Source organism: Amblyomma mixtum, chromosome 7, assembly GCF_055824585.1.
Source record: "Amblyomma mixtum isolate Tamu chromosome 7, ASM5582458v1, whole genome shotgun sequence".
Taxonomy (NCBI): domain Eukaryota; kingdom Metazoa; phylum Arthropoda; class Arachnida; order Ixodida; family Ixodidae; genus Amblyomma; species Amblyomma mixtum.
Genome location: NC_143018.1, coordinates 5,866,764 through 5,884,578, shown reverse-complemented (window position 1 = coordinate 5,884,578; position 17,815 = coordinate 5,866,764). Strand labels below are relative to the sequence as shown.

Genomic DNA, 17,815 nt, shown 5'->3' with positions numbered 1-17,815 from the left:
AAAATCGCGATACTGCATTAGAGCAAAACGTCTAGTTCTAGGTAGCGATTTCGCAAGAACACGAATCGTTCTAGCATAATAGGATGCAAGGTCAGCATGTCGGCTGTTTGGTTTGGTTTACTGCGGTTTAACGTCCCAAAGCGACTCAGGCTATGAGAGACGCCGTAGTGAAGGGCTCCGGAAATTTCGACCACCTGGGGTTCTTTAACGTGCACTCACATCGCACAGTACACGGGCCTCAAGAATTTCGCCTCCATCGAAATTAAGCCGCCGCGGCCGGGATCGAACCCGCGTCTTCCGGGCCAGCAGCCGAGCGCCGTAACCACTAAGCCATCGCGGTGAGGCTGTCGGCTGTTTGTCCGAGCGTGTTGCACTTAAGCGTGGGCTTTTAATCCTCGCCACCACACTGCTTCGAAAACAGAAGCGGCTAAGAACAGCCTAAAACTTCGACTTTGTTGTCGCTCTATCTGCCAGGTGGTAATCAAAAAATTTTTAGAATATGGAAACTTACTGACGCAACAGTATTAGTTGGTGCAGAACGAAAGGGGCGAAAGTCTTAGAAAAAAAAAATCTTCGATACATTCCAAACACAAGCTATGCTTGAACACTGCACGGCGTTCTGTCACGCGACTTGTTCGTTGCGTGGAGAAGGCTAGGCGGCGAAGCGATAGCTTCCAGATTGTTGTGCTCTTGAGAGCTCCTCAGCCATTGGACAGGACTCGCAGCAGTTTCGTGGTGCTCATGGCTTCCACTTGACTCGCAGTAGCTTGTGCGACATAATACAACAACCGAGTAGAGACGTTGGCAATCACATAACGGTCATAAAAAAAAAAAAGTAGCCGTGAGCTAGAACTGTGGTGGCGGCATCTTTTGAGGTCGCAGTTAGTCGCAGTCCGGCACACTGTTCCCGGGATACGCGTCTGTTGTGCGCTTATCTCACGATGCAATATTTTTAGCCGAAATATGGCCTGTGCAGTCGCCTTGCGCCCGCTTCTTTCCGCCATGAAAGGTCGACAACGCATTAAAGCTTGGAGAATGCATTCGTGAAAATTAAAGGTGCACTGAAGAGAGATCTGAACTCGTCTTTTTGCCGCGGGAACTCGATCTACACGTTCCCAGCATTCTTAGAAACGTCGATTTATTGCCTTGTGCGGCCTATTTCCCTAATTAAATCCAATTAACGTCCGGCTCCCGCCTTTTTTTCTAATTTCCCGCATACGGTGGGAGGAATAGACCAACGCATGGAGTGCCTTTCAGGCAGTCGCGTGGCGACTTTGCTTTCGCTTTTATTTTGTTTCTTTTAGGTTTCCGTGAATAAACAAGGCTAGTCATAGATTACATAGCTGAAAATTAGGCCCACGGAAATAAAAATACGCGTAGACTCTTTGCTTTCACCGATCACTACGTATCACTCCGCCGATGGCAGAGCAGCAAGCCGCCACGGGTCTGGGTAAAAGGTTGGTCGTGTCCTCCCACCGTTTGCGGGGAATTAAACAAAAAGGCGGGGGCCCGACGTTAATTCGATTTAAATTAGAGAAATCGGCCGCACAGGGCAATAATTCGAAGTTTCCAAGAACGCTCAGAACGTGTAGATCGAGTTCCCGCGGTAAAAATTCGAGTTCAGATTCCTCTTCAGTGCACCCTTAAGAATGTGTCGTCGCTTTCATTACTTGCTTGAGGCACGCACGTTCCGATGGTAATAGCAAGGTTTTCGCAATAAGCCGCCGCGGTGGCTCAGCGGTTACGGTGCTCGGCTGCTGTCCCGAAAGACGCGGGTTCGATCCCGGCCGCGGCGGCTAGAATTTCTTTGGAGGAGAAATTCTAGAGGCCCGTGTACTGTGCGATGTCAGTGCACGTTAAAGAACCCCAGGTGGTCCAAATTTCCAGAGCCCTCCACTACGGCGTCTCTCATAGCCTTAGTCGCTTTGGGACGTTAAACCCCATAAACCAAACCAAACCAAAGTGCTGTAATACCCTGTAGACACCCTGGTAACACCCTGGCAGCGCCCTGACAATACCCTGTCGAAACTTTCGGCAATACTTCGGCCAACGGAGAACTAGAATCCGCTGTATACAAAGCCAAAAGAGGAAAGCGACGTCAATGCACTCACGGCAGGTCCAGCACTTGACGCGCACTTTGTAGTTGAGGCAGGTCCGGCCGTCGGGCTGGTCGCTGTCCACGCAACGCAGGCCTCGTTCCAGGTCGCAGGTGACCGCCTGGCCAGTGTTGCGGTAGTCGGCGTCGGTCGCGTACTCCCGGCACTCGATGCCCAGCGGGTAGAGACAGAGGCCGGACTCGGCGACCACGCGGGCCACATCCTCGACGTCGCCGCCGGTCTCGGGCGTCGGCTCGCTCGTGCTCACCCACGGCCCGAACGCCACGCAGGGCTCCAGCGGCTCCTCCGTCGTGGGGACTGCGCGTTCAGGGGCACAGAGGGGAATGAAGAAACGCGAAATAATTGCAAACCTTAGCGAGCTATTAAAGGTGAGTCTGATGCCTTTAATAACAGCATTTCATATATGCAAAGAAGGCGATGATGTGTGCTGAGGTGACCTGGTTTGGAATTTATTCGAGCAGATGGATTCGATCACAACTAAGCCGCTTTTCATCATCTTCATGTACGAAAGCGCGTTGCCATGACGACCAAATTTGGAATACCTTATTATGACCATTTACGTCGACCGTTTGGTCAATATTCCATAAATAATAATATTCAATAAAAAAATACTCAACTTTATAATAAACTTAACTCTTATTTTACCTCCAGGATTTTCTGCCCTGGATAATGAAAGAATAATTTCCTTGCCATATCGAAGCCGATATCTACCACGTGCTATCGGTACGTTTAGTTCTGCATCTCTTAAGAATTCGGCACCTTGCAACGACAGGTCTCTCCTTAACAGCGTTTCATTTTATGCTGAATGGGCGCAGAGACCTACCACAGTTGGATGGTGATCCATATTCTTGAAGCCAATCTTATACGTTTACACTACCCGGTCGCTTATTCTGCCAGGTGGCAAGGACAAACATCTTAGTAACAATGCACAGCAAGGGATAAGGAATAGGCAAAAAAATGCTACTAAAAAGCTTCAGAAAGGCTGCTAGAATCCGTGAGTTATTTAATAAATGATTCAAAAAGTAATAATAACCTTTCACGAAAGGATTTATGGGTTTTATTGACTTTGTGTTGACTTTATGTGGAGCTTAATATACATGCCACTTTCTAGTGATCTGTTCCTCAAATGCGTTTTTTTTCCTGTGAAGGGCAGGTTTTCAGGGAACGGCTGAATAATCGCCTTTAGCCTGCTGTCTCCTGGACCACTGCCGAATATACTGTCATGGGAAATCAATCGAGAGAAATAATATATTCACGAAGATGACTTCGGCATTAAGAACGCGGCGCATTACAGACAGGTCTGTACAATGTGCTTGAACAAGATCTAGAAAAAGCTAGGTGGTAATTACTGAGTTAAAATGTTTTCGCTTCATCAGGTTTGGCAGCCTCGTGAAAGCTCGAAACGGAAGTGTAGAAGATGGAAGCCCGCCCGAATGCGCGGCTCCATACTTGCTAATGAACCGGAACGCTTGTTGTTGCCTCGGGTGCCCGGCGTACTCATGATCCTAGAAGTCAGGTGTTGTTCGCACGTCCAAAGGCACCCAGGCATCGAAGTTTTAACCCGCGCGCTTGAATAATTAGGATTGATACTAAAAACAACAGCTAACGGTGCCCTGGCGAGAATCAAAAGCGGACTTCGGTGGCATACGTTTTGCAGAGTACTGAAAACCGAACGACTCTTAGGGTAGCAGGGAAGAAAATATCGCGTGATGGATCGTCGGGTGATGTTAAATAATGATTCTTGCTGGTGTAAAGGTACCGCTACAGGCTCAGGACAAGAGCAGTGGGCGAACCCTTTACCGAGCAGGAGATAACTTTGAGGGATGTTAATAGTCATAATGACTAGGGTCACAGAAGGGTTTTAAACCATGTGTATTCTTCTAAGATGTGGCAAAAGCATGTACGTCAAAAAGTGCGAACACGTCGATATACATTACATGGAGCCCTCCCGATATGACTGCGGTGTGAACGTTACTTATAACGTTGCAGCTATCTGAGTAGAGAGTTATGCCGCCTAAAGCAGCCTTGTCTTCGGATTCTAGTTGCTTCAAAGATACCAGTTTCCTCGGGTGAGTAACGGAGAGAAATTCTTTGACAATAGCAATTTATGAGCAATACTGAGAACTCTAGCCATCGTTAAAATTTATTTTAGGACACTACGCAACTGGCTTTGAAATTCGATACAATAGGAAAGTACAGAAAAACGAAGTAGAAAAATAACGAAGATTTTTTTTTTTTTTCATCTCGCCTAGATTCCAGGGACTCAGTTGGGCTGCCTGTTGTTATAAGAGTGATCAAAGAAGCCTGCTTGATCAATGATGATTGTCTGCAACTGATAAAACGAGCCAATTTCAGCGCTCTTCGGGTAGCGACTGAGTTTCGGAAGAAGTGCATAAGTGAGATCCATATTTCGTAGTTTGCACGACTTGGTAAGTGACGCTGCGTTCTATCAGAATCAAAGAGTGAACGGGAAAATATAAACGCAAGAAAGCTATGTTACCTCTTTGGCCAAAATTGCTGCCGTCTGAGCTCAAAATCTCGCTCGTTTAGAACGGTTATGACAGGCACCATCCTCACGACGCGGTGCTTGAGAAAGACTTTCATATTAGATTTTATACTTTATAGTCGATTTAAGTGTTTGCTTGATCCGGCAAAATTATGATGGCCGAAAAAAAAAATAATTCTTGGGCAAAAAAAGCTCGCCTCCTTGATAGCGTTAAGTACTGCACTGTATTTTCGATGTGGAAGCTACAGCCCCTGAGTGCGCGCAATCAAATCCACTCTGCTTTGATTAAAATGTCCTCTTTCTGGCACAGCACAAGTATTAACTTTGAGAAAAGTAATTTAACTAAATGAAGTGAACAAACAAACCATGAATATCGCTGCCACACATTGTACCCAGATGTATAAAAAAAAAAGCCCTACGGATTTCCTGCACGGTATTGTTACCTCCCCTTATTTTTAAACACTCTTGGTATTTCTCATCACACCCCGAAGAAAGCCAGAAGAATGCTCCAGAGTTCGCCAAAAGTAAGTAAGAAGGATGAATGAGAAGGAAGGAAGGCAAAGACTGAAGAAAAGCGGAGAAAAGAGCGACTCCTAAAGACAATATTTACACTCACGGTGCTGACAGCAACTCCAGGCTTTGTTTGCGCTGCTCGTATCAACGTTGCACTCTCGGCACTTTTTACGCAAACAGAGCAGTGCACCTTCACCGCTGAATCATTTCCCGCCTTTCCATAGTGTCGAGCAGACTAAACAAGCCTTCGCAGCACGGTCCAGGTGAGGCTCTGAATACCGTTCTCTTGCCTTTACTCATTCTTCGAGTCGGAAAAATTTTTTAGTTGGTGTTCTCTTTAAAAACTTTCTGACCGGCGCTTTTTTTCTGTAGCTGTGACTAACAACAGCTCCTGGTTCTTGTGCATCGGCTGTTGAGAGTGCTGCAATTTTTGGAACACCTCCCGGGAAAAGTTAGAATTCTGGGCTTTGCGGCCTATAGAATATATAGGATATCCATTTCAATATCGTCCAATGGAGCACTAAACCCCCACGCTATTTTATACACCGGGTACAGAACATACACTAGGTTCTTACAATCTAATACAAAAAAAAAATTTGGTTTAGCTAGAACTGCGATTTGCGGACTACACACAGGGTGTGGACTGCATATCGTAAAAGGGAGTGGAGTAATTCTTTCCTTTTCTTTTTTTTCCCAAGCTGGGCGGAAGGAAAAAGGGAGGATTCGTGTAAAAAGTTTTCCAGGAAAAGCACGACACTAGTTCAGTCATACTGAAGCAATGCATCTAAGAGGGAATAATTTTGGTGAAATGAGGAAAAAGGTTGTTTTAACAGTGCGAAAAAAATCAAAACGGGTCAGAGCTGCTTCGCAGCAGAGGGTGTCATTTCTTTCTAGTGAGAAACTAGACTGCAGCGTCCGTACTGCACGTTATGTGAAACGAGAGAATTAGACTTTCTGCAGACTCTGCATTCCATTGCTTCTGCTCGAAAGTGGTGCAGTGTGGGTAAAATATTTCTAAAGTTTATTTTTTAAACCGAGGCCTCGCTGTCTTGCTGCCTTCACATCACTTCTCCAAAAAACAACTAAAAGCAAAATTGGTGTCAAGAGCCCCGCGTGTTGCTCTTTCTTGGCTACGAAAAAAAAAAAACAAGACATTTCCGTTTTCTCGGTGCGCAAGCCGTCGCATCCGATATGTTGCGCAAAACTTCATTGAAATAGGTAACGAACAACAAAAAGTTCGTTTAAGGGGTAGCCGTGCAACAGAGAGATGCAGTGTTCTAAGAGGCTAAGCATTTTATTGCGAAGAAATACCCGCTACGTTCTTACTCGTTCTCTGACATGTCTGGCTATAGTGTTTCAGGCTGTCCTTACCAACAGATTCCTGATGACGAATTGAATAAAAATTTACAAACAACGGAATGCCGCAGAGCGAGCACACCCCATACACGCGCCGCATGCACAGACGCTTGCAGGGATGCCGAGCTTGAGTCTGGTTTCAACAAAGCATGCAGCGCGGAGAACCGACGGGAAGAAATACAGTCCGCATGAAGTAGAAATGCCTTTAGAGGTGTACGCGCTCCGTGGCCTTTCTGGTTTTCTGTCGTTGAGGTATATCTGAACAGCTGACCTAAACAAGCCTTGCAGCCTGAGAAGGGGCGACACGACAGGGAACACCAGAGCCCGTCAAGATACAGGGTGGTCGCGTGCCTGAGGGTGCTGTAAAAATCGGAAGCACGCCTGGCTGCAAGCCCACGACAGGGCATGCTGCAACACTTCTTACAACAATGGGAACATTAACAATGCCTTCAATTTCAAAAGCAGAACACGCAGCGAATGTGCACTTCGGCATGCACAGATGCACAACCGCGTGAACTTTTCCGGGTCATTTCTCTGCTGAACTTAAAAATGGTCTTTTGAAGTTATATGCCAAAATGAAAACTAGTTAGGGAGCAGGAAAAAGTGCGCTTTTCTCGCATAATAATCGAGTACTCATTAATTCAGTGTTCAAACATTGATCCCTTTCACAGTGCTTCTACCTGTAAGTTCAATCGTGGGCTAAGCCAAGAGCCCCCCCCCCCTTGTGAACCGAAGCTTGCCGCAGCTGGCAAAGCTGCGGCAAAGCTGACAAAGCCCTCCTGTGGTCGAGACAGCAGAAGGGCTTCGTCAGATGGCGCCACTGTGCAGAGCGGGAAATACAAGAAAGGGGGGTTCTTGGTCTAGACCACGACTGTACTACTTCGGGCAACATCAAGGCATTGGCTACCGATGTGCGCAGTCACGCTGTAACATTGTTTCTTGCGGTTATTTTTCCCTTTTCTTTTCGCCTGTCCTTAAAATGCAGATCAGATCTTGAGCGAATGTAAGCTAAGCTTAAGCGGAGGCTCAAGATAAGAAGGCAGTAATAATCATTAGCTGAGTGGGTCACGGCGCTGGCTAGTTGCTTGTTCCAGGTCTTCTACACCAATAACTTTGAACTTACCAGGTGTGGTCTCTATTCGCAGGCTTCCACCTTGTTCTGCAAGAAAGAAAAATTGGTCATGGCATGAGCGAACAATAATGCATTTGGCTTTTCCTGTGTGCATGCTATCTCAGAAAATGATAACACCGAAGGTATTTTTTTACAGCGAAACCAATTTTGTTACCGCGTTTATGTGCTTTTGTAGCGTTCAGGAATTACATTTTTTAGCATTAAACTTAGAGTAATAGATAACAATATTTCAACGAGTTAACGCTAAGCTTCGTCCCTGAATCCAACAAGAATGAGATGCCCCTGTGAATTTAGGAGTGAAAAAAAAAAGAAACAGCAAGACCCGTAAACAGTTACATCTCCTTCAGTGCAACTTCATTCAACGCTGTTTGGTACTTATAAGCTTCGAAGGTAGATACTAAATACATGTGCGTCCTTCTGATAGATTACGTAGTTGTTAGTATGGTATGGTGGTAGTAGGCTTCCATGCGTTTTTTTTTCTTGCTCGCGCTAAAACTCCTTCAAGACTGTTCTGTGCACCTTTCCCGAATCAGCTGCATCGCTAAAAAAAAAAAAAAAAAAACTCACGGTAAGCTTACCAATAAGTATGGCCAATTTCAGAGACAGCTGTTCACGAAATGGTGAACGTGGGCACCGTTGATCCCCTGGCCCAAGGCCTCGGAGGACAGTGGGAGACTCACCCTTCGCCGAACCATAAAGGAGGTCCACCTCGAGCTCCGCCTCGACAAACGCCTTTACCCTCCCCCTCATCCATCACTCACGGTGCCGGAGTCTCGCCTTCTTCGGCACGTTCAAATGAATGCAGTCATCACCCCGTCTTTCTCTATCGCTATCGATCGGACCCTTCCTGTCCCAACTGCCCCTGTATATATGCGGACCTTGCCCATTGCCTCTTCTATTGCCCGGCTGCTCAGCAGTCGGGTTCCTACCCCCCCCCCCCCCCTCTCTATCCATCACCACCTGGCTCGACTGGCTTGGCGCTGAAGGGGAGCAAGAACAGTGACTTCTGGTCGCCCAGGCGGTCGACATGCACGGCCTGTAAATTATGGTCGAATAAGTCTTCTACTGCTACTACTAATAAATACTCCTCACTATTTGTCTTCCTCTCCAGTAGAGTATGCGCATGGCAGCGCTATGCTGTCTCATTCCTGCGTCATTGTATTAAGGCAAAAGCCTTTACAAGTGTACTGTGCGATGTCAGTGGACGTAAAGAACCCCAGGCGGTCGAAATTTCCGGAGCCCTCCACTACGGCGTCTCTCATAGCCTTAGTCGCTTTGGGACGTTAAACCCCATAAACCAAACCAAACCTTTAGTACCTCATCGTTGTTGACAGAAAGCTGTCAGCAGAAGCTTGTCAGCAGAGTTGTCACGCTTTTGACGGGTGTCCACCGAGATATGTGACAGTTACTGCGTAATTTACTCTCCTCAAATACAATTTTCATTTTCTTCATTAGGGCCCCTTTTTCTCTTTCTTCTTTCACTCCCACTTCATCCGTTCCTGTAAAGCGTTGCGTTCAAAGGGCAAGGCATCGCACCGAACGTGTAGTGGCGTTCCGTGGACTTCCTGGCAGCACTACAACACGCTGTCGCGTTCCACTCCTAAAGGCGAAGCTTAAGCGTCATTAATTAGCAGTTAATTATTATTTAGTAATTAATAAGTGAGTAGACATTAATTAGAAACGTTTAATTACTTCGTAATTAGTTATTAATTAAGTGTGACGTCACCAGTGGCACAGAGGCAGTCAAAGTGGTGCGGAAAACGCTTTCGCCTCTACGCACTTTAGACCGTCGAAGTGCCCCTTGAATTTTTTTGTTTGCTTCAGCGCCAACGCCGCCGAACCGGTGAACGTGCCATTAACAGCTCTCACTGTGTTGAGCTCGAGTTCTCTTTCTGTTCCCTTTCCATTGCAGTCGAAGAGGCTCCTCACCGCATCCGGCGGCGTACGGCCAGTCGCAGACGAGGAGCTTGGGGTTGAAGTGCAGGTCAGCGGGGCACCACTTGTGGTGCGGCTCGTCGTTGGAGCAGTGGTAGAAGCGACGGCAGTTGTCGGCGTCAGGGAACAGGCCGTTTGGCTCCGGGCAGCGGAACGCCCCCACTACCACCACGCGCGGCGTTTCGATTTCCCTCGTCGTCGGCATCAGGGTGGTCGCTGGAAAGTGCACCAAGAAAAGCAAAAAACGTTTTTACGCTTCATCAGAACCTACGGTCGAAATTTCCGGAGCCCTTCACTACGGCGTCCCTCATTTTCCGGAGCCCTTCACTACGGCGTCCCTCATAGCCTGAGTTGCTTTGGGACGTTAAACCCCAATAAACCAACCAACTACGAATGGATTAATTTATTTTATTTATTTGAGAACACTGTAGCCCTCACTTGAGGGCCCTAACAGGAGAGGTTTTTCTTTTAATTTTCGAGGAACAAAAACCTCGGGCACCGACAAGACACAAAAAGCATAATCAAAAAACGAATACAGGTTTGGTTTGGTTTTGTGGGGTTTAACGTCCCAAAGCGACTAAGGCTATGAGAGACGCCGTAGTGAAGGGCTCCGGAAATTTCGACCACCTGGGGTTCTTTAACGTGCACTGACATCGCACAGCACACGGGCCTCGCGATGTCAGTGCACGTTAAAGAACCCCAGGTGGTCGAAATTTCCGTAGCCCTTCACTACGGCGTCTCTCATAGCCTTAGTCGCTTTGGGACGTTAAACCCCACAAAACCAAACCAAACCTGTATTCGTTTTTTGATTATGTTTTTTGTGTCTTGTCGGTGCCCGAGGTTTTTGTTCCTCGAAAATTAAAAGAAAAACCTTTCCTGTTAGGGCCCTGGGCCAGCAGTTACTGAAAGACAGAAAAAAAAGCACCAACAAAGTACACGCGAATCACTTAACAAAGATGAGGGAAATCATAACAGCAACTTGATCAGTTGTCAATTCCCCCGTTGCCTGTAATATAATTCCAAAAGGTTCTCAAACTCGTTGACCCTTTTGAGCTGTGACAATGCATTCCGAAAAACCATTCCACATATAAATACATGAGGGGATAAAAGAGTTTTGAAAAGCAGATAGGTGGGCTCTGTACGGCCGTACTGTGGCATTGTGGTTTAAATGAGCACTGTGTTTTAGAGGGGAATTTGACGGCATTTATAGGCGACAGCCAAGGTTTTGCAGCCGCTGTTGCTCAGTTTGTTGGTATTATTACCCCACAAACAAAGGAAGCCGCAATAAAACCAGCTGCTGGGTTAGTTCGTTCATTCTTCGAAAAGTTCCACAACACGAAAAAAATACGTGCCCGCCCTGTCTATTGTCTATCAGTGTGAACGGCTAAAACGGCTAAGCGAGTAAAAAATTTTGGACAGGCAAGCCTATATGCATAGTTACAGACCATTCTTTTATTTTTCAGACATAATCGCTCTTTGATAGTTATGAAAGAAGCCTTGCGGTCTAAGAAATGGCAAGAGATGTGGTAGCTCCCCTCCCTGTGGTAACCGTGGTTATCACCCCGGGTTACGCAGGCTACTGCCACAACTAAAACTGCAAAAACGCTCAGCGCTAAGAACTGACGACGCTCAAAACCTTATCATTGTAAAGAAGCTTTCATTATTGTATACATTATGAGTGGCCCAATGTCTAGAGTCTGCGTAGCATAGTTTTTGGTGTGTGTGCTGTTGCAATAGTTCTCTTATAAGTTTTACTAAATATAGCTGGTGTGCCTGAGTTATGGTCTGAGTTAAGACTGCGATACCGGGTTTTCACTAATAGCGTTTTGATTGTGGGCACTTACACAAAATATGTTAAGAGAGTCTCAACGCAAACCTCATCTGTTGAGACTTGGCTTTACTCACAACCAAGCGCTACGTGGTTTGTCATGAAATTGTTTAAATTATAACATTATTTTTGGAGTAGATTCTAGGCAGCGGTAGCCTTTGTTTCACGCTTTAGTGAATAATGCAGACGCTTAGGAAATTACCCGGAATAACGTAGCTTGCAGTGGACGAAGCCGAAATGATGACACTTGGTGAGAGCTACCGCTGGTTCCAAGAAATCAAGGTAAGCAATGAAAGACCGCGCTTGCTAAAAACCGGTTGCTAAAACCGTGCCTGCTACTACGGCAATCGTGGTCGTCCCGGACTCAGAAAGCAAAGCTATATGCCAATCACGCAGTGTTCTTGAACGAGAGATTCTAAAGGGTTGAGTTCTCACTGGCCCGCGGAAACTTTAGCTCCCCTTCGATGCCGCCACCAAATTTTTGTGAGACAGCGTATAACTGAACAGGATGCTTGGCTCGTTTACTTAGTACCTTAAGCAAACTTATATAATGAATAATACATCTGGGAAACTGCAAATAGGATAAATACGCACCAGATGACTCGAGGTATCGAATTTTACACTTCCTATACAGATGTAGAGACAGGAGGAAGTCAATTTCTGCAGGTCAGGCTATAGTGCTTTAAGTGGCGGGAAATTAGTGCAGAGAAGTCGTCTTTGGAACTTGGCATGGCTCGCTGTTTTCTAAAGCGCATTAGGTTGTGTAAGGCCTTGTTTAAAGGCCTTGGTTGTGTAAAGGATTTGCTAAAGACCTAACACACTTCTATCTAATATGATGCTCATCCTTTTCTAATAAGACATTCTTAATGAAGCAATGCCTACTGAACAGGTCCTGTTGATAGTTCCACGCGTTTCTTTGCCCCTCTCCGCGCACAAACAGGCAAAAAAAAAAAAGCTTATACAATATTTCTCCTTAGCATTTAAATATCTGTAGAAGTGTGGATGTTGGGCCATCTAGTGGCATATTATGAAAAAGTGCTTAGCGCAAACACCAAAGCAACAATGTACTCTAACAATGCGCGCAACTAAATGCAATGTCGTTCATTCTGCTGCTACTGTGCGCGCAGTAACTATGTCTTCAACAACGCGCGTTGTCTGTTACGAAAAGTGCAAACGGCATGCCCCACGGACTACGTGGGCCTTGACAAGTACTGCAGTTGTTTTATTAGATTCATTTTTGGCATGTGTCTGCACGGGAGGCTACGCTTTTATTACTGCTTACGTAGATTAGCTCTCCTGACATGCGTTTGTACACTATTGTCCAACGCGTTTTCGTGGCCGCCATTATGAACCCTCAACTATTCAAATCCGCCATCGAAGAATTTCATTCTTTAATGTAATCATTGGCCTCCATTTTAAATAATCCATAGTTATCGATGCCACGTAAGGCCCACCGCTTATGTAATGCCCCGCAAGGACATTTAATAAGTGACGCATTCTCATAATGTTTCGAAATCTATTCAAGTCGCCATCTGCCTCGAGCGTTGTTTTCTTTCTCTGAATCGCGAGCTTCATGGGACACCGTTTTCCAAAAAAATCCATTAGTGTAGAATTTACTTGAGAAAGGATTTATCTGAATTGCACAGCAATGGTGAAAGCCGGTACATATACGCTGGTCCGAGACCCCCTGTAGTCATCCCCGTTAGCGCTGGCTGATCAGGCTGCACTGAATAGTTGCAGCGGACTAACAGTGTAACAGTGCAAATGCTGCAGGTATGCGCAGTAGCTCTGTCGGATACGTACCTTACGTGACATAAAATTACAAGCGTTTGAATGCAACTAATTTTCTTTCGTTTTTTTTTTTGTCCCGGTTTGCACGTAAATAAATCATAATCAAATGCCGCATCGCCTACATCCATGCTGCTGTCGAATAGTTACTCCCACCGTTTTGGGTGACAATTCAGTTACATTTTCACGTTGCCACTACTGGTAGATATCACTTCTTTTTGGTGCTTTCTTCGTAGGGGGTCAAAAGCAAAAAAAAAATAATAAACATGAGTAACAGCATTTACTAGGGCTTCTTGTGCTTCTTAATCTGGTGCTTTGCGCTAAAGCTCCTGCACAACTAAGTTGTGTATATTTTCAAAATATTACAGGTTTCTTTTAGCACTGCGTCAAGCCCTGAAAATAAGGTTCAAACACTCCAATTTGCACAAAATGAAGCTGTAGCGCGGAACGGCGGTTCAACGTGAGACGTAGTCATTAATCTTCATTAAAAAGCCGTAAGTTGAGAACAAAGATGGAATGTCGTGGTGTCAGTTTAGCGCAAAGTTATAAATGAAGAGGCACATTTTAACGTACGGGCCTTTTTGTCGCTATTGCCTCCATTGTCGCCTACTACAGTAATTATCTTCATAACTTGTTCGGTAATAAGCCCAGCCGGTAGCCATATTGACGCACAGCGCTCGTCGAGGCAGTTTTCCTGCGTTTTCCTTCGTTCACTTTTTTTTTATTAACTCGTCAGAATTAGTGCATGAAAAACTTCTTATACGCATTGTCTCCATCGTAATGCGAATGTAACAATGGAGATTTATCGCAAATGGGGTAATTACGGACCCGACGCAGTCATTAATTAGAAAGAGCTTGCGTTCTCGATTGGCGTCCAAAACCGTCGCACGTAATTGCAGCGAACAGACAAAGCAAACATGTGTTAAAACAAAAAGAGCACTTAGTTACTATAGTGAAGCCTTCCGCATAGCATGATCTATTTATGGCGTGAAGTCTTCTCCGATCTGCGAAACGGCGACCGACCACCGGAAAGAGTTTGCATAACGACCTGCTGTTACAGCGTGCTGCCGGTTGTTCCTTGCGCCACATTTGAGCGATATTTCACAAGACGCGAAAGTGAGTTCACTCGAAGGAACTGTGCTCAGCTATGTCCCTGTTTTCTTATTTTGTTCTCTCCGAGCAGTGCAGTGATAATTTTCCGGCGATCATTTATTTTGAACGGCGGCCTGTAATTACCTCGTAAAGGCGCGCTAGCTGTGCTGCTATAAATGTTCCACACGTTTTCAATGCTTAAAAAAAAATAAACAGCACTGTCTGTCTTGGCTTATCCGTGAATGCTGCCGCGAAGCTGGTCCTCCAATCACCTTCAGCTGAAGTACATATTCTAGAAGACCGGTGAGCAGTGAGACTAGACCACCTGGTTTAATTTCATTCACGCACATTTCGCAAAAGCAATTATTAGACGCTGCCATATCGGTCGTTAGAGTCTTCCTTGAAGGGTTAGGTAATATCATTGTCCCTATCATCACCGTTACCCCTAGGTCATCATTTGCGGTGTCGGGACTGTGGAGTTGAATCCCTGTATCCATCCACCTAGTTTTCCGTAGCTTGGTACACCGACTACCTTCTATGTTATTCATGTTCTACTGCTCACAAGTGACGTTTGCAAATCTGTCAGGGAAGCGCGCTTTACAATTCGTCATCGTTTGTTGTTGGCCCTAATAATTATAGAGCCGTTTCGTTCGCCGTTCCGGTTGACCGGTGCTCGTAAGCCGGCTAGTTGCCGAAGGGTCTTGCGTTACCGAGGTGTCTGTTTATTAGGGCCCCAGAACGTTCAATTATTGCTGCCTTCTAAGAAATTTTCAAATTTCCCTTAGCCTTTAATGATTACACTTTGCACACGGGCAAGGACAAAGAAACGCGCAGTATAAATTCGTCTTAAATAAAGACGGACGTATGTGTACGCATGAAGTCCGTCCTTTTTTAAACACGCATATTTTAATCATTCGCATGCACAAGAGTGGAGATGAACTGACAGTAAATCATATTTATTTCAATGCCCTAGACTCGAGAAGCTGAGAAAAAAGTGCTTTTCGCTGTTTTATAATCAATCCATCCCTTTTCATCGCGCGTTACTCATAGGTGAAAATGCAAATCGTTGACATCTCCTGTGTTTTTAGATTTTTAACAGAAGCAGGTTGTCTCAGCAAGCTATAAATCATGACCCAGTGATTCACGTGATGTCCCTCAGCCACTTTCTCATTCTTGAGAAAAAAGTCCGAGGCTTTTATTTGATTGGTTGGGATCCTCGACATCCATGCCCAGCCAAGGATGGACGCTGAGGCTACCTGACCTTTTTAAAGTTCTTGCCTTTAGCCATTCCTACATCTCTTTTTCTCTGTTATTAGTAGGTAGGTAAATTTTTAGGCCCTTTACACCACTGATCACTTTTATCATTTTTATTAAATCGCTTAATTAAATTATTTATTATACCTTGTGCTTGGCGCATGATGGCCTTATTTGCCTATGTGCCATTAAACCCAACACAAAACAACACAACAGCATGCACAAGAACTAGCCCACCTCGCTATTTTACTTCACTGTTTCCACGCAAAAGGCGCGAGATGGAGAAGGAAACTGACGTCAGGCTTACTTGGTGGCCTTGGCGCCGGCTCGCACCCAAGGACTTCGAGCTTGAGGGCGATCCAATTCTTCCAGGTGACGGGCACGACACGCAGATAGCGCGCGTTCACCGCCCGCGGGAACACTCGCGTCACTGGCGTGCTAGCGTCGAAGTTGCCCGTGAAGACCTGCGCCGCACCACTGCTCCGTGAAATAAAGCTTCCGCGTAGCCGTGACTGCGAACTCACGCGGACGAGCAAAAATGATCCGCCCGGGTGTACAGTCTTTGTCAAAAGTAACCAGGCTGCATGGTTTGCTTCTAGCTTGTATAGTGGAGCCCTTGTGGCTTTCCTAAAGATCAAAAGTGGTTGGAAGGTAAGAAGGCCCGCAGTCCTTACCTTTAACGACCATTTCAGCTTCAGGGAAGCTGTAAGGGCTCCACTGTACAAGCTAGAAGCAAACCATGCAGCCTGGTTACTTTTGACAAAGACTGTACATCTGAAGAATGAACTTACCATTACGTCTGCACACAGCTCGTACCTACTGTTCGTTGTAGACTTGAAGAGAATGTGCAATAAATGCACTTCTCTTCCGGCATGTTCGCGTGTTTTGCTCAAGCTCAACAGCCTAACACTCCCTGCTCAGAGCTCAGAATGCTGGCTGTCCTAGGGACTCGGCGTTTTTCCGGCTTGTTTGAGAGCTCAGGTAAAATATGTTGTCACTAACATAGAAAAGACTGCACTGATACATCAGACACTGCGCACAAACAAGACCCCATGGTTTTGTGTGACTGCTATTATGCCTAACATGGGCCCGTAGCGCAGCCACATCCTTTGCATTTCTTTTAAAGTATGTTTTTCCCGCCCTACTTCCACGTATGATTCTCGTCTAAAAAGAAAGTGAAAAAAAAGGCTTACGAAAGAACCGCAATCAGAAACGAAAATAACAACATTAAAAGTGCTGAAATTGCCAGAGAGGCTACGAGGTCCTCGCCGAAATTTGGCGAACGCGAGGACTTGTTTTCTTCTTCTGGAGAATAGTCTCAGTTCGTCAAGCACTCTTCAATAAAGAGTTCGAAAGCAAAGGAAATGGTTGTTCTAAACAGAAGATATATATATAAAAGGTATATACCGTAATTTTTTTCTTTACGCCCAAAACTCGGTCGAAGTGCGGACCGTCGCCTTATCCGCGCAGTGAAAAGTAGAGAACGCTTTTACGTTCAAGTACAGATTTTTTTTCCCACGCATTTCAGGCCACGTACATACAAAACTGCGTAGGTGGTGATCGGCAAGGGAAAGAACCACAAAAAAAAAACAATAGGAAAAGACATAACGGAGCAAAAGGTAAAACGGTGACGCACTGCGTCTGTGCAGTAGTTATGCATATGCCTGAATTTCCGCTCAATTCCAGCGTAGTGAGATAGTTGATTGCTGGAAACCCTTAATTTGAAACTTTGAAGTGAACTCAACTGCTCGGTCGGATGCAATGGAATACTTTCCTTATTTTACCCTCAAGATATGTGTATTGCCGCCGTGGACAAACAAAAACGCAAACAAGGCAGTGGCAAAGGAAACAACAAAACAAGGAAACTGCAGCAAAGAGAGACTGGATACTTGTGCAATTGATACTGGCGATATATTGAGCAGGCAGCTGCTTCGAAGTGTCTATAGATTCAGACTGTATTTTCTCGCCAACAGCTAATAGTTTTGTTTTCTTTGCGCTTTACAGTCATTCTATTCGCGTTTTAACTGACGCTAACGGTACCACACATTTCAGAGGGGAGGGACCGAGCAAGGAATTGCTGCGAATGGTCGCAAGGCAATATATATATATATATATATATATATATATATATATATATATATACCGCCGAGACGAGCGAGGAGTATTAAGCCTGCCAGCCTAGGTTCGCGAACCTAACGAAGCAAAATCTCAACAGATTTTTCTAGCAGTTTAGTTTGTTTCGCAGCAATGCACTTTGCCTAATTTACCGCCATTGACCGGAAGTCCACCATTAA

At 45.5% G+C, this 17,815-nt stretch overlaps 1 protein-coding gene across 4 annotated transcripts in view; it reads right to left on the bottom strand.

The window, feature by feature from the left end:
- Positions 1–17,815, bottom strand: part of LOC149334847 (uncharacterized) — a 221,262-nt gene that overhangs the window by 75,347 nt on the left and 128,100 nt on the right. For 3 of the 4 annotated variants that reach the window (XM_089551475.1, XM_089551476.1, XM_089551477.1), the window contains 4 exons: positions 15,829–15,985; positions 9,494–9,775; positions 7,616–7,651; positions 2,112–2,414 (listed from right to left, as the gene is read on the bottom strand). In XM_089551475.1, coding sequence (XP_089407601.1) covers positions 2,112–2,414; positions 7,616–7,651; positions 9,494–9,775; positions 15,829–15,985 — 778 coding nt within the window. The remainder of the gene's footprint in view (positions 1–2,111; positions 2,415–7,615; positions 7,652–9,493; positions 9,776–15,828; positions 15,986–17,815) is intronic. The other variant, XM_089551474.1, reaches the window with a different exon arrangement.